We start from the raw sequence: 27938 nt of genomic DNA, 5'->3' as shown, positions 1-27938 counted from the left end.
CGTTGCATTACAGCAGCAGGATGGGAGGTAATGGCCTTAAGTTGCACCAGGGGAGGTTCGGGTTGGATATCTGGAAAAATTTCTTCTCTGAAATAGGGGGTGAGGAACTGGCACAGGCTGCTTGAGGAGGTGGTGGAGTCCTTGTCCCTGGAGGTGTTGAAATAAGGCACCGAGGGACACAGCTCAATGGGCATGGTGTGAGTGGGCCAGCGGTCGGACTAGATGACCTTAGCGGTCTTTTCCAACCTTAACAGTCCTGTGATGCTACAAAGCAAATGCTTGCATGGCCCCGCAGGCCCTGTGAGGAGTGGGAGGCCACCCGAAGGTGTCCATCAGCATGCTGCAGGAGGCCATCTCCCCCCCTTCTCCCCCAGCCGCTCGCAGCTTTTGCTGAGGTGAGGAGCACGCAGGTGAGCGGCTGAGCGGGGCCCTGTGCTCTTCCAAAGCCTCCAGGGTGTCAGCAGGCATCTTTCTTTCCCCAAACCCGTCCAACCCGTCTCTCACCCGGCATGCTTCCTCCTTAGCGTGTGCTTAAAGCTCCCCAGCAGCCAAAACAGCTCCTGCAGTGCTCTCACCCCAGCTGTTGCAGGCTCCCTCCTCAGGTCCCAGCAGCCGGTGGCAGCCCCGTGGCAGAGCCCGATCCTCACAAGAGGGTTTCGTTGCTTTGACGAAGCGTTCCGTTTGAACATGAGGAATAGCTTCTTCGCTGTGAGGGTGGCTGTTGGAATGGGCTGCCCTCAGAGGTTGTGGGGTGTCCTACTCTGGACATATTCAAGACCCGCTTGGATGCTTTCCTTTGCAGCCTGCTGTAGGGAAGTGCTTTAGCAGGGCGCTGGATTGGGGATGCACAGGGGTCTCTTCCAGCCAGGAGCCTGACGCGATGTTACTGCGATTCAAAACACATAAACAAATGGATGGATGGACAGGGCCACAATCGGAGACCCGGAGGCAGAGGGTGCGCGGGGGAGGGGCGGGGCTCACCTGGGCGAGGGGCGGGGCGGGGGCGGGGCCTCCCGAGAGGCGGGGCCGGGGCGCGGCGGGGCGGCGGGGCTGCGGCGGCTCTGCGCTGCGGAGCGGGGCCGCAGGAGGAGCAGCGGCGGCAGGTGAGTGCGCGTTGGGGTCGCTCCGTTCCGCTGCGGCCGGGGAGCTCACGGGGAGCCGCTGGCTGCCCCGCGGCACGGCCGGCGGCACGGCCCGCGTCCGCAGCCGGCCGAGTCCCCGGAAGGGCGGTGGGGCCCTTCTGCTGCAGTTACAGCTACAGCTGCGCCGGGGCCGCCGGCAACCCCGTGGGGTCTGCGATACTGGAGGGGTAGAGTGGGGAGCGGGGCCCTCCTGCCTCACCTCTTTTTCCACGCTGCCCCCCCGGCCCGCCGGTGCAGGTGGTGCTGGCCGCGGTCTGCCCCGAAATAAGTTGGGAGCAGTTTCCAGAGCAACTGCAGCTATTTTGGTTGATTTTTCAGCTTGAAGGGGCTGGCTCGGGAAGGCTCTAATCCCATTATTTTGGGGCTGTGGAGTGAAATAAGCGCTCGGCGAGGTCAGCCTCGCAGCTCAGAGAGGCGGGGAGGCCGCGGTCTGCTGTTGGGGCCGTGGAAACCGGCATCTGGAAAGGAGCCGAGGACCTGTGCTCGTTGTGGCAGAGTGTGCTGAGCAGCTGGAGCTGGGGGACGGGAGCGTCGGGCTGTTTCTGCTGTCCCCAGCCCCTGTGCCACCAGCACAGCACGCCGAAAACCCGCTCCGAGGAGCGGCACTGCAGAGGAACAGCGTCGGGAAAAGCAGCCGCTGTGGCTTCGAGCTCTTAGCTGTGCACGTTTGAGGTGTCAGTGCGTGCACCAAGCGTGCAAGTCTCCACTCTCCTCTAAGGGAAAGAAAGGCAGAGATGGCTCCAGATCCCCCAGGGCGTGGAGAGGGGTTGCATTCCTCAGGCACGGGGCTAGATAAGCGCTGGGCTCCTTGCTGCATACTTCTGATGCCTTCTGTGAACTCCAGTGGCACTCAGCAGGTTGTTTTGTAACTTCATTTGAAGCACGCTGTGGGCAGGCAAACCAACTCTGCCCTGTCACCATGCTTTGCATTGAATGCTAAAAGCCCCAAAGGGAGCTTGGGGATGGCACTGCTGGAGCAGAACAGGTGCACCACGATGGCATCGTCTGTTGGGATTTCTCATGGATGGGACTTAGAAGGGGTGCAGAGAGGAGGGAGGGAGCTTTGGCTGCTGCTCGCTCTGAGCCAGGTCAGGCTCCAGGGGATGCTCTGAGAAGGCAGCTGGCCTGCAAATGCAGAGCAGTGGTGTTAAAGGCACCCTCCAGCTTTCCCTCTTTAAGTGTAGCCCTGCATGGTCATGCTCGTCGTATGACAAAAAATGCAGCTTTTTTTTTTTTTTTTTTTTTTTTTTTTTTTTTTTAGCACGGGGAGAGGTTGTGTGCCTTTTATCAGGAGTTGCTGAGTGCAAAGTGTCCCCAAGCATTCTCGCCCTGCTTATCTGGTGGTGCTGAGGAGAGGGCTGCCAGCTCCTTGCAGTGCAGGGAAGCTCATCCCACTGGTGCTGACTGGAATGCCAGGAATCCCCCCCACCTCCCTGGCACCGTTATCTGCTGGGAGAGCCCCAGCATCGTGCCTGACCCCTTTTGCTTTATCTCCCTGCTGCTACCCTGTGCTTCTGAAATAGGTAAAATGGTGAGAAGTTCCCGCTAGCATAAATCTGCTTAAAGCCTTTTTGTAACTTTCTGATAAAAGCATCCCGGGGGATGCTCAGGGGTGAGTAAGAGGAGCGCCTTCCCCACAGAGTGAGGATGAAGGGCTGGGACGGAGCAGGCTGTGCTCTGAAACCCGTGTCTCCTTGTCAGGGGGTTCAAATCCCATTTTCATTATTATTTCTTCTCTTTGAGAAGAGAAGCGAGTTACAGCTATGCTTTGGTTGCTTTGGATACCTGCAGGCCCAAGTGAACGTGCTGGGGAACTTGCCAGCCTTGCCCAAGCCTTTTGGCAGCAGGCTGGGGCTAGTGAAAGCGGCTGGAGTGAATCATCTGAGGGTGCTTCGTTTGCTGCTCTTTGAGAGGTAGCTTGACCAAAAGAAGTAGTGGTGTAATTACAGAAGATACCAGGGTTACTGCTTGCAGGAGCTTCTGTGCCAAAGTGTAGAACATCCAGGTAGAATGTGCCTTCTACCCATAAAGTGGGGATTAGTGTTGTGGTTGCCTTCACCCTTGTACTATGCTGCAGAGAAGTGCTGCCAGAACATCTGCCAGAGACCCCACTAGCTCACCTCTAGGTTTTAATACTGTCATCCTGTCCTTTTCCTCCTCTCTGATGTGGGAGGTGACCCAGGTATCCCTCTGTCCCTCTGCACGTAGGGGTAATGATGCTTTGGGATTGCATCCAGGTTTAGGTTGTATACATGGCACCACTCATCAGAGAGTCATAGAATCGTTAAGGTTGGAAAAGACCTTCAAGATCACTGAGTCCAACCACTAGCCCATCCCCACCAACCATGTCCGTCAGTGCCACGTCTGCATGCAAGGTAAGCTAGAAGGAATCCCTCCTGAGGATGGGTTGTTCTGCACCTAGGTTTAGAGGTGTTAGGGATGCCTTCAGTATTAGCTCTTTGCGTGTGTGGTTTTTTTTTTTTAAGAGCATCTTTTTAAGGGATGTTCCTCTATCTGTTCTGACTTGTTTATGCCCTTGTAAACCTGTGCAGTCAAATTAAGTCATAAGTGTGTCTACTTGCAAGGTTTTAAAGAAAACCCTATTATTGTAGATGACTGCTAACAATTTCACGTCCTTCCATTTTTCGGCTGCCAAGCTCATGAGCTTCTAAAAGCAGCTGATTATCTTGCTTGTTGTTGGTTGGAGTCAGCACTTTCTTGAGGGCTGGGGTGCTTCCAGCTGCCCCAGGCTAGTCATCTAGAATAACTTGTTGCTTCAAAAAAAAAAAAAAACCTCTTACCTGAAGACATGGGTGGGTCAGCCCTGAGCTGGAAATGCTGGAGCAGGCAAACGCTGTCTGAATTTGAGATGGTTTCCTCTGCTGCTTCTTAACCTGCACTGGAGCATAGAACCTGCCATTGCTCTTGATGTTAAGGGCCTCCTCTCCAAACCTCCCCGTGGCCCTAAGGTACCTTCTGTGCTTGAGAGGACTGAGGACAGGAAGGGCTCTGGAAACAGTTTGCAAGTTGGAGCAGGTCAGGTGTCTTTGGTGCCTTGGCACTCGTAACAGCACTTCAGGATCAGATTCCCCTATTGTGTAGCTACCTGGATGATAGGTGGAGGAAGGCCCTGGAAGAGCATTTATAGGGTTGTTGGTGGTTTAAAAGGTTCCTGCCAGGATTTGCTTCTTCAGCAGGTGAGAGCATGTGTTGGGGAGCTCATTGCTGCCTCTGGATGCTTGCCCAAGGCTTCTGGTGATGTGCAGGAGTTGGATGAACACCAGAGGTATTTCTAAATAGGAATAAAGACGAGGTGGTTTTGGAGGATTTGTGGTTGCTGTTTTCACTTGTTGATGTTTTTTTCCAGGTTCTGCCAATGTTTGGAGGTGGCAGCACTCTTTTCTGTGAAGAGCCCAATGTGTCTGTGGGGAGAAGGCTGGGGTGCACAAGGAGGTGACCTCGTAACTCTTGGTGCATTTCCCCACTAGGGGATGGCACGGAGCTGCATTGAGGGGGGTCAGGTCGAGTGTCAGGAAAAGGTTCTTCCCCAGAGGGTGGCAGGCACGGTTCCAAGCTGACAGAGTTCAGGGAATGTTTGGACATCGCTCTCAGACATAGGGTTGGGATTTTGGGTGGCCCTGTCTCGGGGTTGGACTCGATGATTCTTGTGGGTCCCTTCCAACTTAGGCTGTTGTGTGATTCTATGAGACCTGCAGAAGAGTGGGCTTAGTTCCACCCAGCAGCAAAGTTTTTCTCCTGGAACATGCAGTTCAGTCCTCGGTGTTTAGGTTTTTAATGATCTGAGAGCATACAGAAGTTAGGGTAAAATGTTCAAAAGGCTCAGCTTCCAGCAGCAAGAGTGGAGTCTGAACTACGTGCAGCTTGAACATCCAAACACTTCTGAAAACCCAAGATTTTGTTGCAGCTCACTGTTCCGGACATTAAAATAGGCACGGCAAGCTTAATCCTCACTACTTCCATTTGACTTTACAATGCTGTCTTGTTGAAAGAGACTGATTTGTACGTCCTGATGGATGGCTCCCTGCTCCGTGCCCAGGCCCTTGCCAACATTTATTTTTGCAGAGGTATTAACCAAAATGCAAATGTAGTTTTGTGGATAGCCCTGTGTTTTTGTGCCAGATAAGGGATGGAGTTGCCTGTGAAGATGCACCTTTACTGTAGTGCTCTGAAGAGCTTGTTATCTCCAGGTGGGTCAGGTTGGGACTGATGGCACCTTTGTCTAATTAATCACATGTTGAGGTGATTAATCTGCTGTGAAAGCAGCCCTCTAAAATACACAAGTGTCTTATCAAAGGTTTCAACCTGGATTAATTCTGGGCCTTTTGTTTGTTTGACTCAGTGTCTGTGATGGAGAGAGAAAGAAAGGAGTAACTTCAGCTCTCTACAAATGGTCATTAAAGGCCTTTTTAATCCTACAAAGTTATAAATAAATATCCATGGCAGCGTGCACCTGCATATTCATTAGAGCATCCTCAGCACTGCCTCCTGGGGCCCTGCAGCGCGTCCTTGGCGTGTGGCTGTGCTCCAAAGAGGGCAGGAAGCTGTGAGTTACTCTGGAAATGGAAAATAATCTGGAAGGTTATCTATGGCTTTTCATTTGTTAGTTTAATTGCCTTTTCCCCTGTAAAGGGAGTTGGAGTGATGAGAGGATCGCTGCTGGCAACTCTCCTTTTGGAGCCTGGAAAGCAGGCTGGGGAGGGAGAAGAGAAGAGAGCAATATTTCGGGGTCATCTGGCTGCTTTGTGTGCCTGTTGGGCTATGTGACCAGCCTGAACTTTCCTATAACTCCATGGAAATGAAATTCTCCATTTCTTTGAGGCGAGATGCAGAGAGCTGCAGGGCAGTCTGTGAGTGCTGTCCTTGCAGCTGGTCGAGCTGCATCTCCTCCTCATCTCTGCGCAGGACCACAGCCACATTTTTTAGAGAAAAAACAAAGCTGTAAATCCAGGAGTTTGGTGGATTTACACCAAAATCTCAGGTTTCTCTGACAAAACAGCGAGTGCTCTTGATGGATGTCTCTGCCATGGCTGCCTCTCCCTAATGCTGTCCAGACATGCTGTCAGTGTGCTCACTCAGTTATCTCCTTCCTCTCTTCACTTTGCACACACGGTCACTTCAAACAACGTAGGACACCAGGTCACAGGATGGATGCACCACCCACACAGAGAAGTAATCCATTTTAGTGGAGTTATTAAGGCAAAATGTTTGGAGTAGACAGTAGAAGAAGTGCTTTATCGCCCATCAGAGCTCTGCTGCCTAATAAGGCCTTTTAAATCATACAGCTATTTCCAGAAAGCAGCAGAAGTAGTCTAAGGAGGAGCAGAAATAACATCCCCTTAAAAGTTTTTATAGGGACTGATTCCCACATTCCCCATGTCAGCCCATGGCAAGCAGATAGTTGAAGTATTTCTGAGTATTTCCAAGGCTGAAGCAGGTACCTGCATCTCCAGATACGCAGCATTCCTCCTGCATCCCATGTCATGATAAACAGAAACTCTTTTCTATCTTGAAGAATGGTCTGCATGTAATAACAGGGCAATATTCATGAGTTACATCGTGCTCATCATCTCACCTGCTGTGGGAGATGGAGATGCTGAAGTTCCTGGCAGGTGCATGCTGCAGTTGTGTTGTCTGATAGCCCTCAGGGCTGGCATGTAGCAGCTGTGCTGAGTGCTCCCCAGAGTCCTGCTCCAAAGGAAGAAGGGAGGTTCAGGTTGGATATTAGAAAGAATTTCTTCTCAAAAAGTGGTGGGCACTGGGACAGGCTGCCCAGGAGTTGTGGAAACACCATCCTGGAGGTATTTAAGAAAAGGTGATGCTTAGGGCCATGGTTTAGTGGGCAGTATTGGTGGGAGGTGGACAGTTGGATGGGCAGCATCTGCAGCATGAGCTTTGCTCGTGACAGCTGGAAAGCAAGCACCAGATTTTTATATTAAAAGTCAAAGCTTTGGAGGAAGTTCAGCCCAGAGAGGTGTTGAAGTCCAGTCATCCAGGCTGATCCGGGCCAGCCTGGATCCAAAAGTTGCCAGACCCATCCTGCGCTGGGAGGTGGACCTGAGTGCTTTCCCAGCCTCTCCTCTGAAGGGCTGAGCATTTTGGCAGGCACATCGCACAACTAAAGATGAGTGTGGAAGTACAAGATCTGACTTATGTGTAAGAGCCTTTCCTCTCTCCTCTAATCTAGATGCTGCTGCTAATTTTTCTTCACTCCCTTGGGGAAAAAACTGCCACGGATTCACTCTTGTCTGCTTTCATGTAGTTACTCTTCACTTGTGTGTCTGAGGTTGATCATAATGATTACAGCAATAGCAGGTGCTGCTCGTGTTTCCCTCAGAAACCTTAATCTTTATGGCTGACTTTAATAGCCAGCCTTGTTCTTCTCCCCCCTGAATAGCTACCATTAGTGCTGCTTGGGAGAAATACGGTGCATTAAGGACAGTCCTTCTTCTAGGCTGTGTGCGTGCACACAGTCATCCATTGCACATCCATCTGGCCAGCTTTCATGGTTTGCAGCAACTGTGTTGTTTTTGTTTGTTTGTTTGTCTTTTTAGGTTTTAATTTATGACTTTTCAGTTGGTGCCCCGTGGTCTGTGCTTTGCTCATCAGTGGGGCTCTGGGGAGGTACGTGACATGCCTGCAGTCTTATCATTGCCCATGATTATTGACATTGCAACACTGCTCTGCTGGCATCAGGGCAGGATGTGGTTAGCCATTAATTCCTCTGCAGCTCTAGAATGGGACACTGGGGACCCAGCCCAGGTGCCTCTGTCACTTCCTGCCTTGGTCAACTCCATAAGAGGTGGCTGCTCGGATTCTGGTCTTGCTCTTAGATGCAGTTTGCAAAGCATTTGAGTGGGTTTCAAAGCCAAAGCTTGAAGGCCACAAAGGTGGAGCTGGGATGGAGTGAGGCTCCTACTGCAGTTTTGGGCTTATCACCAGCCTGCCAGGGCTTGAGCCTCCCCCACTCGAATCACTACCCAAGTATGTGACCTTGGGGACATTTCCCCATCACGAGCAGCCCCTGGCCTTGAGGGTATGCCCCAGGTTTGCTGGCGTGGTCTTGCTGCTTCCTGTAATTTGCAGGGGGAAAGTGGAGCAGAGCATCCCAGAGCCTCTGTTTTGTTCCTAATGGAAGGTTGCTTGCATGGGGCAGGCAGGATGTTGCTTGTGGCTTTCCGTAAGTGTGCCTTCTCTAAGAAACTAGTGCTGGCACAGAACTGGTTTGGGGTTCCAGGGTACTTGTGAGGTGCTGGGTCTGTGGCTTTGGTCTCAAGTGATGTTTTGCTTCTTGAATGCCACAAGTGCCAAATGATTGAGTCTTCCCAGTTATGGCTTTTCAAGCTTCTTTGCATGCAAAAAGTTCTGGCAACGTGACTGTAACTTGTACAGAAGCTGAGTGCTGGTTCTGTTTTTCACACAGCAAAAGCTACCTGCTATGGGAGCATGACAGAGCTGGGCTGCGTATGGGGTTTTTCCTGGAGCAGTGTGGGTCCTTTGTGTAATGCGCTGCTTGCAGCTTTGCTACCCAGGGGACACTGCGGCTGCAGAATGACGAAGCAAGGACAGGATGGAAGCTGCCTTTGGGCTGCCATTGTCAGTGACATAGCCAATGCTCTGGTAGGACCTGTTTGTCCCTCCTTGAGCTCCTGTGACCTCTGCCAGCAGCTCATGGAGCCACAGAGCTAGGGCAGGGCTTTGCTTCGTGCTCTGTGGCAGTGGGAGTGTTACCACAGTCTGTTGCAGTGCCTTTTCCTTCTATTTGTCCTTCTCCAGTGCTGCTCACTTCTACCTTTGTGCAGGTTGCCTTTGCTCAAAGAGCTGCCCTATTCCTCTGGTTGGCCCAGGCCAGACATCTTGTTCAGGGCCATGGCTGATGTTGTCCCGCCTCCATGGGACCTGCTGACTAGACAACTGCAGTTAGCACTGAACCATGTCCACCACCGTGACTCTATCACTTGGCCTGTGATAGATGTGGCAAGGAAGGCCCAGAAGAGCTGCCCCATTCCTGCAACACTGTATGAAGAGTTGATGATGCTCCTCAAAAAGGACCCAAGGCAGGAGAAAGCTGTCAGTGGCCTGAAGGGGAGCCCAAACCAAATCCTTCCCCAGCCTTTGGGGTTGGTCTGCAAGATGGGCACCATCACAAGGCTTTGGTCCTCTGTAGACCTTCTCCTGCCACTGTGCTTTCCCTGGTGTTGGTCCTTTCTGCACCTTTTGTAACAGGAGGCTTCAGTTCTTCAGGAGGGTTTTAGCAAGTGGTGGCGGTGCTCAAGCAGGCATTTCTGTCCCAGCAGCTTGCAGCTGATTTGTACATGGGCAAGGACAATCTCCTCCCTTCAATGTTCAGGAGCTGGGCTGGTACCTCTGGCAGGGAGGGACCTGGGAAGTGTTACATAGCTCCTGGATGTGTCACCACAGCAGCTGATCACGGTTGGTGAGTCACTGCCAGCACTCAGACATGCAGGATGGCAGCACGTGGCTGCTCCTGTCGCCACTTGCTGTTTACTTGTGTGGTTTTTTTTTTCCTTCTTCTTCTTCTGCTGCTTGAATAGTTTCCCGTGGTGTGGGATCACACGTGTGGGTTGCTTCCTACGTGCCTGCCTTTCTCAGCACCGCACGTTTCCTTCCATCTCAGTCTCCTGGGGCTGGGCTTTGTCTCCAGCCACAGTCACCCCAGAACCACCTGATCCCAGCAGGGTGTACTGCCCCTGCACAGCACCTGGGTCTCTGAAACATCCTCGTTGGGCTTCCAGTCCCTTGGAAGCTCTCAGCAGTGTTGCAGGATGGCAGCATTTCTGGCATTTCCTTGTTTTCTCCCTCTCTCCTGGCCAGTCCCAGTTCCCTGTTCACCCCAGGGTGCTGAGGATATCCCTGCCTGTCTGCAGACCCTTTTTGGGGGGTTGCTTTGAGGCACAGCCTCTCACCAGGATCATCCCACCATCCATGTATCCTGTGATCTCAGCAGGTAAAACTACCAACCAGGCGAAACCCTGTCAGCCTTGTGGCAGGAGCTGGGTGCGGGGCCGCTGTTGGGGTTAACAAGGAAAGAGAAGCCCAGGAGGATTTCATCTATGTTTATCAAGCACAGCAGCCCTAATTACAGGCTGAAAACTATTTGTGCATGTTTGAATTTGGATCCAGAGGCACTCCTGTGGTGCAAACACAGATTTCAAAGCCTGGCTGCGCACTTGCCCTGGCACAACTTGCTAGTAGGGCTTCTCCTTACTGCTGGTGTTTCAGCTCTCCGGTCAGTAAAGCAAATGGAAAACCAGACCCCCAAACAGAAGTTCTGCTAGTAAACACGCTGCTGCGTTCGAAGGTGATGTTTTCTGTGCTCTGTTTAGCACTGCCTATATGGAGTCCAGAACTTGATGGCACAGGATAACGTGCCCTCAGATGCTCTGTGCTGGATCCTCTCCTGGCCCTTCCCTTCTCACCGCTCTGAGGAGCTATGGCTGTCCCCAAGAACCTGGTAGAACAGGGGCAGTGCTTGTGAAATCTGCCCATTCCATCTGCTGCTTAGATGTGTTCAGCTCACATCACAAAATACCTTGATTAGCAGGAGGACCAATTGCTTTCTCTTTTAATTAAGGTAATCCAATTGGACAAGAGGGAATGGCCTTTAGTTGTGCCAGGGGAGGTTCAACTTGGATATTAGAAAAAATATCCGAAAGAGAGGTGGTGCAGTGGCACAGGCTGCCCAGGGAGGTAGCTGAGTCACCATCCCTGGAGGTGTTTGGGAGCTGTGGAGATGTGGCACTGAGGGATGTGGTCAGTGGTCATGGTGGGGGTGGGCTGGGTGTTGGACTTGGTGATCTTGGAGGTCTTTTCCAACCTTAATGATTCTCTGATAATCTGAAGTTGGCTTCAGTGCCCAAGCTTTAAAAGCACCTTCAATCCATGTGAGGGTGAAGCTTCTATCTAGACTGAACATTTTCTGGGCTTGGTTTTTTCCAACTTAGACTGAGATGCAGCAAAAAATAAAGCTGTAAGATCTGGGAGTGTTAATTTATTTAATTTTTTTCATGTCAGCATTTGAAATTCCAACTCCCAGTTAGGAAATTTGTTGAAGAAATTGTATGAATCATCCATACCATCAATTTAGGACCAAGCACATGGGAAGGGAGCAGAAAATTAGTCACTTTGTTAATCTGCTTCCAATAAAAGTTATTTAGAAATCCATAGAGGGGGTGGGGGTAGAGATAAATAAAAATGAGAGCAGCTTTTGGGAGCGCTGTAATGCATCCCTGTGCTGGCATCACAGCCGCCCGCTCTCTTCTCCGCACTGTTTTGGGGCACTTCCCCACTCTTTGGTTTGTGGTCAAAGGGACTATCAGAAAAGCTGTTGCTCACCTTCAAATTTAGAGGGTGGGAAGCTGCTGGGCTGTGGAAGCTTTTATAGCAGCCGGAATAATGCTGCCGTGGAAGAGCGAATAATGTCGGGCGAGTCCTACCTCTATGAAAACAAACCCTTCTGCCTCTGGGTTCTTTCCAAGTCTGGAGACAGCATTCAGGAGGGGCAGAGGTTGAGGGGCTGGTCCAGGCTGCAGGATGTTGGGAAGCTCATTAACAGGGCTTGGAGAAGCAGGGAAGGATGCGGAGCTAACAAAGGGTGAGTGTGGTCAAGGGAGAGCTGAGGAATTGCTGTCCTGGATCCAAGGACGAGCTTTGCATTCTTCCTAGCTATAACCTGCTCTCTGAATTTTCACTGTGGGAAATCCAAAGGGTCGCTTTCCCACCACCTCGCTCAGGTTGAAGCCGAAACTCCTCCACAAGAGGCAGAAGGCCGCGTCACGCCGCTCCCTGCTTTTCGGTGCTGTGGGCCAAATGCTGGTAAATGATTGCTGGAAGCACTCGGCCGAGGCGGGGCCGGAGCTCGGTTTACACCCAAACAGGTGCCTCTACCCTCGCAGCACCTCTGGGTGTCCCGCAACTGGACCCTGCACCGTTCATCACCCCTCGCCTCACCAACTGCTGGTATTTTGGGTGAGGAAAGGTGAGTCCGCTTCCTTTCACACGATACAATCCTCAGCTGGCTGGTTTCGCTTATTTATTTTCAAACTAGCCACTCCTGGCCTGTGCTGGGGCTCTGCCGTGCGATGAACCTTGCTAGGGAGTAACCTGGCTCCATGAGCAGTTCAGCTCTTGTGGTCAGTGCTTGGCTTTCCAGGACGTACCACCACCCCACACTGGTGTTGCTGTGCTGTTCCTCAGCACAGTGGTGACCTTGCGGTGGGTTTTAGGGTGGTTTCCAAGCTCAGCAGCGTGGCCGAACTTTGTTCCGTGGCGGGGGTGGGTGCTGGATTAGCTGGCTGCTCGCAGCCGGCCCAGAGCACACAGCAGGACAAAATCCTGCCTGAAACCAGGCTGGGCTCCACCTGGCAAACACGGTGCTCTGTAGATCCACTGTGTGCAGGACCCAAGGTCCTTTGTCACTGCTGGTTTCACCGTTGGCACCGCCAAGTCAAACATAGGTGAGCTCAGCAGGGAGGTGTCCATGCCCAGGCGACCGCTCTGCTCCCATGGCCATTCTGTGGCTACTGGCAATGCGAACGGGGCCAGCTTGTTTTGCAGCAAGTCCCAGTACACCGTGAGTAAAATCTGAAAATTAGGGATTGATTACTCTGCCGTGGTTGGTGGAGAGGTTTGTGTTGGATCAGTTAAGTGCTCCCTGGGGCATGGATTTGGCTTTAGGGCTTGTTCTTCGATAAGCTGTTGTGTTCTGGCACCGTCAGATCCGTCATTGAGAACAGCATTGTGAAACCATCTTTCTCCAGGCTTCTCCTGGCCTTGTTGTGTTACAGCTACAATTTCTTGTTGCTGAAGGTGGGAGCCTTTCAGCTCTTGCTTAGATTTCTCCAGTATCCAAAACAAAAAAACAAACCCAAAACCTGTTTTAACCGTGGGAATGGAAGGAGAGGGACTGGACTGATGAGCTGGGTTAGGTTTGGAAAGTAGCTTGGGACCTTTTGGACAGAGCACATGGAAATTACACGTACACCTTCCTCTGCCTGATATCCTCAGGCTTGGTGCTTCAAGGATTTACAAAAAACACCATAGGGGGGAAAAGGTCATTTCAAGAGTGTTTAAAATGAGGGTAAACTTTGAGTTCTTTGAGTTTCTTTGTGTGGATTCTATTTAGTCAAAGAATCGTTGAAGTTGGGAAAGACCTCTAAGGTCGTCTAGGCCACCCAGTAATGCATAACTACCACGTCCAACAAGTCATCCCTTAGGAGCTGCAGTTCTTCAGCTGCTGGAAAATGCAGGAGCTGGCTGTGCCCGTGATAACAGGTGTCAGCACCAGGTGGGTGCTGTGTCAAAAGAGGTGGCCAAGCTACCTCCCCATTTAGCAATGCTAAATGCAGTCTAGCTGCTCTTAGTTTGTGATCGTCAGTGTAATGACATCCTAATGGCATTACTGAAGGCTCATTTTCAGTAAAATAGCATTTCTTATGTGCTTCCTCACCCCAACCTGGCTCTGTGAAGAGTTTTGCATACCAGGAGGCATTTTTTTTCTCATTTCTTAATCCCCCTCAGATAACTGGAGATGGAGTTAGATAGATTGCAATGCGCTCTGTCTGCACCTTCTCTCAACTTCCCTTTGTGTCGCTAGAGAGCGTGGATGGGAGGGCGGTGGGAGGTTCCTCTGTCTTTTAGATATTGTTTGGAAACTCCCGAGTGCCACATTGCCAAATTGTTGGAGAAATGGCAGTGGGAGTCCAACAAATTCATTAGAAGGCTGCGCTAGGCACAGGGGCAAGCCCTGCTGTTTTTCACCCAGGGAAGATTCAATCCTACGGCCCAGACCTAAGCTGTGTGTGGGGATTTGGGTAAGGTAGGTTGGTGGGTTGTTTTGCTTTTGGCAGGTGAACATCGGTATTGTTAACAATAACAAAATCCCACGTGTACAGGAACCTGAGCCCTTGTATCTTCTCTCCTGCAGGGACCCTGTCCTGCGATGCCCCAGGGTGCCTGAAGCCCGGCAGCCTCGGGGATGGAGCTGAAGGTCTGGGTAGATGGGATCCAGAGGGTTGTCTGCGGCGTCTCGGAGCAAACCACCTGCCAGGAGGTGGTCATCGCCCTGGCACGGGCCATAGGTGAGCAGCAGGCTAATCCAGAGCCAGCTCAGCTTCCAGGATCACGTCAGACTCCTCGAGCTCTGTTTGTCACTGCCATGGATTTATGTCTCCCCCGGCCGCATCAGAGGCTTGCCAGGGAGATAGCCAAAATAAATAGCTTTACTTTGGATAGATGCAGGCGGTGTGGCCAGGGTGTCTGGATGCTGGTGCTTGCCGCACTCTCACTGTGGTCAATCCTGCCTTCTAGTGGCTCAATTTCAAAGTGCTCCAATACTGTTAGCTTGCAGGCTTTGCGTGGAGATGCTCTCCTTCTGATTTAACCCTACAAATCAAAGCCCTTCCTCTTGCCCACCTTCATAAAAAACAAAAAACCAGCATAGTGCTTTTTCTTCCACTTCCATTCTTGAGGGCATGTTTTCTTCCAGCAGCAACAAAGCAAGACTGGTTGATATCCTCAGCTATTTCCTGTGCAGAAGTGCCACTGTGGAGGCTGAGCTTTGCAAACAGATGCGCATCCTCTGGAGGGGGGGCAGTGCAGGGCTCCGCGTTACTGGAGGGATGTTGTGCTGTCCCCTCTGCCAAGAGCTGCTCTTGCTTTTGTGTGTCACTGGGGGCATACGGTCCTCATCGTTCCATGTGGAAACACACTGAGATTGCAGGCAAGGTTTCTACCAACTTCCACCTCCTGCAGGATGCTCTCCTACCTGCAACTAGGAGGGCAGATGATCCTTGATGGGTAGACCAAACCTTTCAGTAAGGAACACTGACCCTTTTCAAGGTTTGGAAGGGGAAAGGGAGGAAAGTGAGAGTGTTTCAGGGTGCGCCTCACTTTCCGGAATAGCTTGGGTTGGAAGGGACCTCAAGGGTCATCGAGTTCCAAATCCCTCTGTAACAGACAGGGCTGCCATTCATTAAAATTGGAATCATTAAGATTGGAAAAGACCGCTAAGGTCATGTAGTCCCTCTGCCCCCCAGTATTTTTCCTCAGTTTGGTGTCCAGCCTTTGCAAGTGGAGACATTTCTGTGTGCTTCCTGGGAAAAGAGGTTCCTGGTGACAGGGCCCAGCCCTGGGGCAGTGGAGATGTCTCCCTGGGCTGTGGCTTTCCCTGAATGATGTGCTTGTGTTCCACCTGCAGGTCAGACAGGCCGCTATGTCTTGGTGCAGAAGCTCCGGGAAAAGGAGAGGCAGCTCCTCCCGCTCGAGTGCCCTTTGGAGTCTCTGGCCAAGTGTGGGCAGTATGCCAATGATGTGCAGTTCATCCTGAGGCGGACGGGCCCCAGTGTGGCCGAGAGGCCATCCTCAGAGGGTGCTCCCCAGGCTCCTGAGAGGACGTTCATCCGGGCCAGTCTGCCCATCAAACCCCGGGCCCTGAGCACGGACGTACCTCGGCCCCGGGAGCCGAGGAAATCAATGACCTTCAACTTGGGCCCCATGGGCTCTGTCGACCCGTATGCAAAGAGCCGCTGGAGGCAGCATGCCTGGGAGGGGATGGACTTTAAGGACGGTGGGGCCAGCCAGCCCTCCAAGGAGGAGCTGTTTAAGACAGTGCTGCGTCAACAGGAGCAACTGCACTCCTTGGAGGCCCATGGGGACACACTGGAGACAGACCTGCGGCTCTGGGAGCATGGCCGGGCCTCCAGCCAGGAGGATGAGATCCTCTACTTAGAGCACCTAGTGCGGAGGAATGATACGGAGCTGGGCGAGGAGGAGTTTTGGCAGAGCGAGCTGCGGCTGGAGAAGGAGTGTGAGCGAGAGAGGCAGGAGCGGGTGAGGAGCCTGCGGGCCAGCCTGGAGGAGTACACGCAGAGGATCTATGAGCTGAGCGCCCGCACTGAGGCCCTGCAGAAAGAGATCCAGTGGGAGATGGCCGAGAGGGCCAAGAGGGGCAAGGACATCCCCGTGCCGAGCCCCACGGACTTGGAAGACATGGCTGCCAAAATGAAAAGGGATCTGGAGGCCAAGGTCAAGCAGGGCACACAGCTGGAGAGCAACCTGGCCAGCGTAGAGAAGGCCCTGGAAGAAGCTGAAAGGAGCCTGCAGGTAGGTACAGTTGGGATATCCTGCTCTATGGGGTGATGCACCTCCAGAGGGAGGTGGAGGGAGTGTATACCTAGGAGAAAACAGGCATGAGTCCGTCATCCAGCTCTGCATCCATCTTGGTACTTGCTTAATGGCATCAAGACTCAAAAGGGAACTGGCAGGAGAGCTGCATCCTGCCTGACCAGCATGGGGTTGGCTCTGCAGCAGTGACCAGCGTCCCCTAGACTGCTCCCAAGGTGCTTGTACCCATCCGCTTACTGTGCAAGCTTTGGGTTGCTCTGTGGCTCCTGTTGTCTTGCAATAAGGAGCACAGTGCTGTGTATGAGATAGGGCTAAGAGGAAGCAGTCCTCGAGCAGCAGTATGAGATCGGTGTGGCCAGGCAAATGGCAGAGGTTGGTGGTTGGTCTCCTCACCAGTGGTGGTGTCTCTATGTCTGTGCCTGGAAAAAAGGAGCAGGATGTTGAGGCATGAGGGTTTTGGTGATGCTCTGGGCTGAGCCCCCAGATTGGAGTGGCAGTGGCAGCAGTGTTGGGCTGAGATCTGTGTCTCACCCATCTTCAGCCCCACTGGGGTTCAGGTGCTCTCTTCCCATCCCTTTCAGCAGAGCGAAACAAAAAGCTTCTCCTGTGGTGTTTCTTCAGTGCCACGTTTCACACGACTGATTTTGGGATGGCTGGTGCCTGCCATCTCCTGCCACCATTATGTCACTGCTCACACCCTCTTGCAGAGGTGTGGGCCTGTCTTCAAAATTTTTACCTTGTCCTTGTTGCCCAAGCATCCCCATGGAGGGTGCAGCCGAGGGGTGCATCCCTCAATATGTAGAATGATAGAATCACAGAATCATTTGAGCTGGAGGAGAGATCATCTAGTGCAACTTGCCTGCAGTGAACAGGGACACCTACACTCAGCACAGATCAGATGCTCAGAGCCCCATCCTGCCTGAACTTGAATATCTCCAGGGATGGAGTATCCACCACCTACATGTCTGTGCAGTCTATGCTAGTGCATTAATGTAAAGAAATATTTCCTTATATCCAACCTGAATGTTTGTTCTGTTGCAAGAGACCCTGCTAAAGAACCTATCTCATGCCATGGCAGGCTCCAGAGTTTTCTGGGGGAGCTGTTTGCAGCAGGTTGTTCAGCAGTGTGTGGCTGTTGTTGGCCTGGCTGGCTAAAGTCCCCATGGGCAGTAGCGTGGCCCCTGATGGCCTTATCCGTATGGGGTTCCCCATGTCATTCTCAGAATCGGGGAGTGAGACTGAGGCCTCAGGAAGAGGAGCAGAGCAGCATGGGGAGAGTATGGCTTACCCTGTCCCTGCTGTGTTTTGCAGGCCCAGAACCAAGAACTGGAGGAGTTAAATAAGGAGCTGAGGCAGTGTAATTTGCAGCAGTTTATTCAGCAGACGGGAGCCACGGTGGCCGTCGGGCAGGCCAGGTCTGAGGAAGATGCCCAGCCGGAGCTGAGCCCACGCGAGCTGCCAGCCTGCCGGCGAAATGGAGGTCAGCACGCTGCCTCAGCCGCGGCCTGCCCTGTGCCCCCAAACCACTCCTTGTTGGCCTGGCTCCTTCCTCCTCCCTGTCTGGGCTGCTTGCAGTGGGATTTGTGGCTGTGTGTGGCATAGGCCTTGGGACTTGGTGGCCCTTCCTCTGTAGGCCGGAACAGGAATGAGTGTGTAGGGATGGGGAAGAGACCTCTGTGTGTGAGCAGGAGAAAAGGGGATCCAGCCTCTTCTCCCAGGGAAGGTCTGCAACCAGAGTGGATGCAGTCCTGGGCACTCTGGCACGGCATCCTGCCTGAGCCGGGTGTTTTTTCCTGTCCCCATAGGGTTTCCTCCCACCGGTGCCGATTCGCCACCCTGTGCCAGCACCAAGCAGCTCCTCGGCCATCCCCGGACCCTGCCGGAGCCCCTGGTGCCCAGCTTGAATCCGGAGGGTGCGTATGTCCCAGCAGGCCCTCATGTACCAGGGAGGCCTGTGGGGAAGGGGAGAGGGTTTTGCTGCGTGAAACGGGGCTGCGGAGAGTGAGTGAGTGAGCGTGTGCTGGAAGTGGGAGGCCAGAGCTATTTATAGATGCCATTAGGAGAGCAGCGCTCATACCCTGCCATCCCCCGTGGCCTCCACTCTGCTGTGAGGGAGCGCTGGAGGGAGTGAGGCCATTGGTGTGGCATCCAAAGCAGTCTCCAGAGTTGTTTGGGGCCATCTGCAGCCCTCCGGCCCGTTTTCCTTTCAGCTGCTTTTAAGGCCACTCGCTGCCTCTGTCCGTCCCCGTCTACCAGATCCTGTGACCATGATGTCTGTGTGTCTGTCTGCACCACCCGAGTGCAGGGCTGGGTTTCATGCTGCAGATGCATGGTGCTTGCCTACGTCACATCTTCTGTGCTGTTTTTCTCTGTGAATGCTCAGCCGCTGCGTTGGGGTCACTTAGTTTATTTTTGTCTGTCTTGCAGTCGTATCAACCAGGCAGAGCATCTGGAGGTAGAAGGGCCCAGCCAGTGGACGATTGGTTGCCTTTCAAGTGTAGCTGTATAAATAAAACCATGTTCCCTATATATATTACGTTTTTTACTGCTTTATATCACGAATGGATGTGGATGGCCAGACAGAGTATTTTTACAGACTGTAAGATAAAACAACGGCCGACCAAACAAAACGACCCAACTACTCCTATGCGGATGAAATGAACTCTTTCTATTTTTTTAAAGTGCTTTCTATATTTAACACAAAATGGCAGCACCCATGTGCCATGTGGACTTCTGAGAAGACCTGCTATGTGTTCCGAGAGGTCCTTGCTCCCTTGGATAGCAGAACAAAGCCGTGTTGGGATGGCTGGTGACATCTCCTACTTTGGGCTGCTCACAAGGCTCGCTCAGGTGAAGCAGGCTTCACAGGAAAACAGCAGGTTTTACAGCACCATGCTGTGAAGAGGAGCTTGCGCTGGCAAGCGGGATGTGATGTCCTGTGCTAGCAGTGAGGGGAAGACTCGCTCATCTTGCTCACCCACATCTGATGCTCTCAAGCCACGCTGATAGCCAGCAAGTGCACCCCTGAATGACTGAGTGCCAGTGACCACCAGCACCCTGCCATCCTCTTGCACAAGTGCAGTGTGGATCTTCCAGTCGGCAGTCCTGCCCTCCTTGGGTTTGGCCCCAGCCAGCTGCTCCTGATGGGCTCTCCCAAAACCCCGCAGCCCTGTGTCAAGGCAGCACAGGGATGCCCCAGGTACAGCTGTCTTGCCCATGTGTCCGTCCTTGCCATACCTACAAGGGCAGTGTGCCTGCTCTGGAGTGGCTGTCTCAGGAGCATAGAGATGCGCCAGGACTTTCAGATGAGTTGGTGGGTTTTAAAAACAGCCGTGAGGCACACAGGCAGCTTTTTAATGCAACTTTCTGGCCCCCTTTTTTTATGATAAGACCTGCAGTAGAAACCCTGTTCCCATGGTGCTGAGAGGGAGTGAGAAACAAGCAGCTGTTCCCTAGGGGGAACAACCTGGAAGGGACAACCAGACTTTGAGGAAGCACAGCTGGAGACCGTTTTTTCTGAAGCCCACTTGGTTTTTAAACTTGTTTTTAAATCAGCAACGTGCCAGCAGGATGAGCCCTTCCCTGAGTGCCTGTGGCTGGAGCATGCAGGGCAGAAACACTTTTGGTGACATTTCACTGAATGTTCTGTTTTATTTGTCTGTTCTTTGGGTTTTGGTTGTGTGTTTGTTGTTGTTTTTGTTTTTTTTTTTACTTGATGGCCAGTAGTTCCTCTGTTTCTGTTCATCTGTCTCCACAGGTCATGTTGTATTTTAATTGTGGCTGGGGAGGGGACAGTTTGTCCAGGAGGTCCCAGAGCCCTGGCCTCTTTGTTTTCTACGTCTGCTCTGCTGTATGCAAAAAATGTGACTTGGATGCTGTGTTCTCTGTAAAACACACTTTCCATGTATGAATGTATCCTGCATACTACGGCATTGTCTGGTTTCAATTTTAAATAAATCTTTTGGAAAGGATTTGTGCAAAGTGAGCGTGTGCATGCTGCTGTCTCAGGGCTGTCCCTGCTCCAGGTATGTGCTGAGCTCCCTGGGCACGGCGAGTGCTTCATGTGTCCTGTGAAGGCCTCTTTGCTTTCTGCAATGTCTCACAGGGATTTAAAGCTGTGTTTCATAACCAAATGCTTCTTATGCACATACTGCTCTTCTTTTTTCTTTTTTTTTTTTCCTTTTCTTTCTCCCCCTTCTATTGCAAAGTGCTATACAAACAGTGGATGAAGCTCATCTCCACTGAGAAGGCAGCCGTCTCTGGGATGAAACATGGCAGCTTTTTAATAATGCACAGCAGCAGCACAGAGCATTTTAGGACAGGAAGAGAAGGAGATGGCACTTGGCTGCAGATATGAGCAGGTAAGGGGGAAACCTCTGGTTCATTTCTCAGCCTCCCCATCCGTTTCAGCATCATACCTGGCAGGGAATAAGCAGTAATGTCGGCTCTCTCCCCACCAGCATCTCCCTGCGGAAAGCCAGGAGCTGAGCAAAGACTGCTGCTCTCTGACCCTTTGGATGTGCTCGCTCACAGGTCATTTTGGAGGTGCACTGCCTGTTTTGGAGGTGTCCAGTATGTCCGTGCCACCACATTGGGTGTGAGATGGCAGTTGCTGGTGTCCTATGGGATTTTCCCCTTCCCATGGCGAGGGGCAATTGTGGGCAAATGAAATATTAATGTTGGAGAGAAAGCTGTCAAGGGCAATGCAGCAAGTGCCAGCTGCTGTCCAGCAGTTTGGTTGAGTGATATTTAAGGATTAGAGTTTGCTTCATTCGGAGACCGCTAGGAGCCAAGTGAGTCTCTGGTTACTACCGAAGGACAGCAGGGAGATGTGATTTTAGACTTGTCTTTTTGGAACCACGATTCTCTCTCTCTCTCTCTCTCTCTTTTTTTTTTTTTTTTTTTTTTCTACCCATGAATCACTGGAGTTGGAAATGTGTGTTGGGGAAAAAATGTATTTAACAATACGTTTGCTTCGTGCAACTGCATGAAGAAGTTTGTTCCCTGTGGTGTGAGCACTGATTGCTTGCTTCTTGAACTTTTTGCTCTCGTTTTCTGGACTCTTGCTTTTAAAATGAGACTCCAAGAAGAGAATCAGGGTGTGTTGGAGATTGTAAAGAACACTGCAGTACCACCTGAGGTAAAACTTGAAACCCTCAGTTCAGGAAAACTGCTTGCCTTTGGCATAGCCAAGGGGGATTGTTCTCCCCACTGGGCAGCCAATGCTTGGGTAGTTGGCCTCAAGTTCTCCCTGAAATATCCTCGAGATTTTGAGATATGAGCTGAAGCCCTCAATGTACCCTGAAACACTGATATCTGTGACTTTAACAAGTGGTGTCTTTCATTTTTGGGCCCCGTTTGTGGTTTGGCTTTGTGCAAAATAAAGAGAAAAGGTTCAGCGCTGAGGGCACTTCCCGCAGCAAAGCGGGAGAGGAAAAAAAGCCACAGAACAATAATTCAATGGCAGTGGAATCTCTCATTTTCATCCTGCGCTACCACTTAGCTGTGTTCGGGTTGGTGGTCTGTTACATTTCTAGAGATGACTTTTTTGTGGTTTTGGGTATCCCTGGGGAGGGCGCTGTGCCTGTGTGCTAACACCTGCGTGCTAATACCCATGTGCTAACCCTTGTGTTTCAGCCACCACTGCACACACGTTTCTGCAGCCCTCAGAAATGTGCCGTGTTGCAGATTTCTTCCTGTTTTTCCCACAACCCATCAGCCAGCAGCTGTGGGGCAGCGGGGTTTCTCAAGGTAACAAATGACTGATGGACGAGTTCCGCCCTGGACCCCCCACCTCCTGTCCCTGCTGTTTGGCTCAGCAGCGTGACCCAAATTCATCCTGGCACGAGGGGCCTCACGCGGCAGGGATGTGGTGATGTGCCGTGGCACCTTCTTGGTCCCTGGTCTGGCTGTGGCTTGTCCCACCCTGATGCCACTGGCCTCCACTTAAGGCCTCACATGTTATTTAACCGATGCCCGCTGCAGCGCTCTGCCTCTCCGCTTTTATCTGCTCTAAAGGCTGTGTCAATAATACATTTCTGCCATTGAATATTTTATTGATGATTTGACTTTTCGCTGCTTGCAATTCCCATTTCAAGGCTGCATGATTGTTCCTAATTAAAATTTTATGCCCTGGGAGAAGCCTTCTTGCTACAGTGGAGATGATGCTGTCCTTTTCTAGGCCACTACAGAGCGGTAGGAAGGAATTAGTCATTGTCATGAGATTAAAACAAAGCAAATAAATTATTTTTCCTTAAAAAAACAATCTGAAAGCCCAGTGTACGGCGCCTACTGGAGAGGGAAGATGTGGCCAGTGGGCAAGGCAGCGCTCCAGCACACAGCAGGGCTGGAGGATGCTGTGCTGGGGCCAGCGGGGAGCCATGTCCCCCACAGCCCTGGGGCACCGTTCATGGCAGGATGGTGGGAAGGGCTCCTCCCTTCCCCAGGTGGGATGATGCCAGCTCCTTGGCGCCCAAAAATTGTGAGGCAGAGAGCATTTGTGTAGTGCGCAGTGCCAGCATCCTCTCTGTTGTGTTTGCTGAGAGCTGTGAGGTACCTGCAGGCTCTGTCAGCACAAGGCGCTGTGCGGGAGAGGAATTCAGCCACGGGCTGAATGCCAGTTGTGTCCTTGTGCTCCCTGCCTCTGCTGAAGCTGCTCAGCTGGAGTGCTGGGTGCCGTGTGTCTGGCAAACCCTGATTATTTTTTCTATTGTATGATGAAAGTCACTCCCATCCACCTCACAGTGTCTGCTCGCAACACCAGCCATCCTCCTCCTGGGCAGGGTTTGGGGTAGTAATGCTGCTGCACCACATTGGGATGGTTTCTCAGGTACAGGGTTTGAATTCAAGGTGCCCAGGGGCATCCTTGAGGGTCCTCTCTGACTCAGGACACCTTGTGATTCTCAAGGGAATTGAACCACCCCTACTAGCAATTGGGTGTCTGTATGTGTGCCCAGGGTTTGTTCTGAAATTCATCTAGAATGCTAGAAGCGTTTGTGTTTCCTCCCAGCCCCTGGATTTGACAGGCAGCTTTCAAACGCATGCTTCGGCACCAGTTACGTAAGGAAAGGTGTGAATGACTGCAGGAGAAAACACAGGTTAGTTTTGCTCTGAGTGATGTACAGATGCTCTGTTTACTGCACCTGGGTGCAGAGCTCCTACAACACCAGTCTCCAGGAGCCAGAGAAGAATGCTTAGAGCTGGCACGTGTGCGTGTCCCTGTGTCTGTGTACTGGGTGGTGTCTGCTCTCACTATTACAGTTCTCCTTTTTATGTCTCAAAGTGAAGACAGAGGACATTCTACCTTGTGCTGAAAAAAAAAAAAAGCACTAGAGGAGGTCGGGAGATATTCTTGTTTATGGATGAGCTACTTTCTCTCCCAACGGAACCTCCTGCCAGCAGAAATTTTTTTTTAAGATGTATTATATAAGTCCCTGCTTACATTTAACTGACTGACTTCCTCTTACTCTTAAACAATTTATGTACTCCTTCTACTCCTGACAGGCCCACTTGCTCCTTGGTGAGGCTTGCTCGCAGCTTTAGGATTTGCCACTGGCACATTACTGACAGAACATGATATGCTCTTCCCAGCGTGGTGCACGACAGGTTCCACCTGCTCCCTCTGCAAAGTGTTAAAATAGAAGAATAATATCTCTGAGGTGCACAGAGTCAAAACAGAGGCCCAACTTTCAGCATCTCCCCCATGTAAGGCACACCTCTGCCTTTCCCCAGAATCTTACAGCATCCATTCTCAGTGAGACCGTTAAAGCTTTGAGCTCCTGGATACTCTGGTTACCAGGCTAAGTATCACCTTACAAATCTGGTTATCAGCTACTGAAAAAACCTGAATGCTTAAATGAAGGGGCAGTCTTAGACCTACCGTATTTTCTCATTGCTCAGGAGCGCTCTTTGGAGCAGCCCCAGCTGCACAGGTTTTGTCTTTAGAAAGGGCTCCTGGACTAGGGCAGGCAGTAAAGGCATTGCTATGGGAGTGGTGGGGAGTTGGGCTCGAGGGACAGCCAGGTCCTAATGACACCTCCCAGTCTCCTTTTCAAGTCCACCTTCTCTTGCTCGAGAGGCAAACTAAGACATGGGAGGCACTCAGCATGCAGCACACATCAGCCACGCCTGAGCAGGCACAGCGTCCTCTTACCAAAGGCCACCTTAAGGACCTGCTCCATAATCTGCCAAGCCCTGAGTTAGAGGAATGAGCATCCAGACACTGGTTTAGCACCATTTATTGAAGACTTCAGGTGACAGCACAGTAGGTTAGTTTTGGATCATGCCGAAAGAATGTTAAAAACAGGAATTCAGTGATACGTTTCCCCCACTTACTGGAGGGAAGCACTGAAAAAAAAAAAAGAAAAAAAAAAAGGAAACACAAACAAACTTCATTCAATCCCTTGCCTTTTCTTGCTGGAGCTCAACAGGATGGTCTTGGAGGTAGAGGGAAGTCACAAGTTTTCATACCAAGTGCTACGTGATGGGAAGCAGGACCAAACTTGTCAGAGTGACCTACAGAGCCATTTCTGCCAGCGAGGCACCAAACTACAGAACAAGTGCAAAAGCAGCTCTGGTAAATTCAGGCAGCTTTCTGGTGTGCAGGAGCAATCCTGACTCACTTGCTCTGCACGAGGCATGCAAAGCACCGATTTTCCTTCCTGATGAGCAGATAGCTCCTCTGGGACCTGGCAAGAGAAACGTCAAAGGAGTACAGGCAAGAGAGATGGGGACAGGCAGCACTTCTGTGTGGGAGACTTGGTCTGCAAGAAGGATGTTGTGCTGCTTTTCTGTACTGTTAAGTGCTTACTGACAGCATTGCTGCAACAGCCCAGGGTTACATGCAAGCAACACAGACAACAGAGACTACTCAGGCCCTTCTGGAAACCTCAGAGGGCACTGTCTGCTTGCAATTAGTTTAAGTATGAGATGAAGCCATGCCATAACCTAACAAGACACTTTCGAACCACCCGGCTTCTTTATGGCTTCAGAATCGAAAGGGAGAACTTTGCTCGTGCAGCAATTTGCCTCGTCACTTCCTCCACTCCCACCAACAGCTGTGCTGCCCGGTGAGCAGCCCCTGTATGTGTTCCTCAGCTGTGTGACACCACGGTGACAGAGGGACAGGCAGCCCCGTGGGTGGGAGCAGGAAAGTGCGATCAAAGGTGTGGGATGGGATGGGAAGCAAACAGCAAAGAAAGAAAGCGAAGCTCCTTGCTGCTTCTCATTTAACAGATTACAGAGTCTCTCTTTAAAGGTGACTCATCCAGGGCAATACCAGGCATGGTTTCTTCTATTAACACACCCTTGGCAATAGCAGTTCAGTTAGTCACTGACTGGGTATCAAGACGTCACCAGCTGGGATAAAGCATCCCTTAAACTTGGTACGGTGTCCGTAAGCATTTACCAACTTCGGAGACGAACTGGGACAGAAAGAGGAGATCCATCCCTCCTCGGCCTGCTGCCGCCCACGCCATGCGGATCTGCCCTACCGGCATCCCACCTCTCTCACGGGGTGACGGCAAGCCAGCAGACGGATGGATGGCCGGGCAGACGGACGGGGCGAGGGTTCCTCATCGTGTCGCTGCACCTCGTGTCCCGCTCGCGGCGAGAGGCGTCATGCGGGCGAAGCGACGTGATGCGGCCGCACAGCGATGTCCGAGGAGCAGGTTAGCCGCTGTCACACGCACAGTGGAGTCGCCGAGAGCACAATGTGCGTTAGTCAGTGGCTCACCTGCTCCTGGAGGGTGACGGGGCGGCGGGGCCCACCTGCGGCACGGAGACATCGCTCAGCACGGAGCGAGGGGCGAGACGCGACGCCGCCCGGGCTCGGCGGCGGGTCACCCCCCGGGGTCGGCTCGCTCTCGCGGGGGTCGGCTCTCCGCGCGTCCTCCCCACCGGCCCGGCCTCGTCCCGTTCCGTCCCGTTCCGTTGCTCACCTGCGCTCCACGGCCGCGCAACTCCGCGCTCCCCACGGCCGCCGTCGCCGCCGCCAACTTCTCCTTCTGCCCCGGCCCGGCCCACGCCGCGCGCCGCGGCCCCTCGCCCCGCCCCTCTCGACGCCCGCCAATCGCCCCTCCGCCCGCCCGCCCGCCGGCCACGCCCCCGCGCCGCGCCGCCCAATGGCGAGCCAGGCCCCGCCTCCCAGAGCCGTCCCCCCCCGCCGCCCCCCTCTCGGCGGTGACAGCGGCGGGCGCGGCGCGTTCGCTTCTGCACGTCCGTGCTGCGGGGAGGAACCATTTGTACCTGTTGAACCGCCCGCCCCGCTCACCCCGCCCCTCCGGGCCCCCGCTTCCCCTTTCCCTCACAGCCTCGCCTCACGCCGGCCCCGCGAGCAGCCCCTCCTCACCTCGCGGGGAGCCCCCTTCCCCCTCTCCCCGGATGACCCCCCCCCCCTTCCCTACCCCTCCGGCCCCCGCCCGCCCCCGCCCGGCCCATGGTACGCTCCGCGGGGCCGGGCCATCAGGGCAGTGTCGGGGCGCACGTAGGCGGTGCGTGGGGGGTGGGGGGGAACCGTTGGCCACACGCTCTGCCCGCCTCCCCCCCTCCCCAAGGAGGGGCAGGTAAGGGCTCTCTGTGCCATCCTCCACCCAAGAATGCTTGAACCTACTCTGCATCCATCGCCAGCCCAGCATACCGGGCATGTTTCCCCAAACGTGTCCAGTGGGTTTCCAAAGAAGACCTCACACACAAGGGTTCCACCGTGTTCCTCCATATAGTAGCCTTCATTCTGAGAACTGACACCTCGATGAATTTGCTGAGCAGGAGAAGGTGCTTTATGGATGGGCATGCTGCTGTCCTCTTAAAGATGGGCTGTGAGCCTTCATCTGCCACGGCCAAAACCTTCTTTCAATGGCAGGAACTGGGGGGACGTGGGCATGTGAGAGCTCAGGAGGCTGGAAAGCATGCAGCTAGGGAGGTAGGGCTGAGGCACTGTGCCATGCTGTTCCCTGCCCCTGCAGCATGCCAGCTGTGTTGGTAAGCTTGTGGTCTGCCCATACTGCTGAGGCTGACATCCAACAGTAGCAGGACCACGTTAAACACGTGCACGTGCTATCCAGCAAAGGGCACCAGCTCTATGTCCCTTTCAGAAACTTCTTTGACAGCAACTTCTGCAGGCTTAGGGGTGTTCTATTCCCCCAGCAGTTCCCCAGGTCCCAGTGCAGTGCTTTGCACAGCATCCTTCTCATTGCACATCCCCACTCCAGGGTTAATCAGTCACTTGTGAGATGTAAAAGCAAAGCCTCACTCTCCAGTAGCTGCTGACAGGACTGCTGGCTGCAGTCCTATACCCAGCTTCCCTACATTTTTGCTGGTGCACCACAAGTCGCTCTGCTCTTCAGTACATTGCTGGTGGGGGAGGACAGGGGGACAGCCCCTTTCCTGTGTGACAGCCTGCAGAATAACAGCCTCTGTTGTGTTGTGTGTGCGTTATGTGGGGGTTTTGTTTCCATCCAGCAGCTGGAGGGAATAAGTCACGTACTCGATGTCTCTCCAGAACAGGGCTTGCACCGGGCACAAGCAGTGCTCCCCAGGAGTGTTTGCAGTGATGCTCACACAGCTGTCTGCAGTCAAGCCTTGTGTGCTGCTCAGACCTCCCAGTGCTGTGTCAAATCACCCCGTGCGTGGAGCAAG

General features: G+C 52.7%; 1 protein-coding gene across 7 annotated transcripts; it reads left to right on the top strand.

Annotated features, from left to right (window-relative positions):
* Positions 1-1025: 1025 nt before the first annotated feature.
* On the top strand, positions 1026-22549 carry LOC128087035 (ras association domain-containing protein 8-like). 7 transcript variants are annotated; one of them, XM_052696214.1, is made up of 7 exons: positions 1026-1103; positions 14107-14260; positions 15379-16283; positions 17616-17784; positions 18110-18217; positions 20513-20665; positions 20765-22549. In XM_052696214.1, exons 2-6 carry the CDS (start codon positions 14158-14160, stop codon positions 20659-20661), a joined length of 1434 nt encoding a protein of 477 aa, XP_052552174.1. In that variant the 5' UTR covers positions 1026-1103; positions 14107-14157; the 3' UTR covers positions 20662-20665; positions 20765-22549. The 7 variants fall into 7 exon arrangements, with proteins under 7 accessions (XP_052552174.1, XP_052552173.1, XP_052552179.1 ...); XM_052696213.1 differs by lacking the exon at positions 1026-1103 and adding an exon at positions 11517-12159; XM_052696215.1 differs by lacking the exon at positions 1026-1103 and adding an exon at positions 12655-12753.
* The last annotated feature ends 5389 nt before the right edge of the window (positions 22550-27938 follow it).

The sequence above is a fragment of the Tympanuchus pallidicinctus genome, unplaced genomic scaffold (assembly GCF_026119805.1).
Source record: "Tympanuchus pallidicinctus isolate F22 unplaced genomic scaffold, pur_lepc_1.0 scaffold3, whole genome shotgun sequence".
NCBI lineage: Eukaryota > Metazoa > Chordata > Aves > Galliformes > Phasianidae > Tympanuchus > Tympanuchus pallidicinctus.
This window is presented reverse-complemented; position numbering and strand designations above follow the sequence as displayed.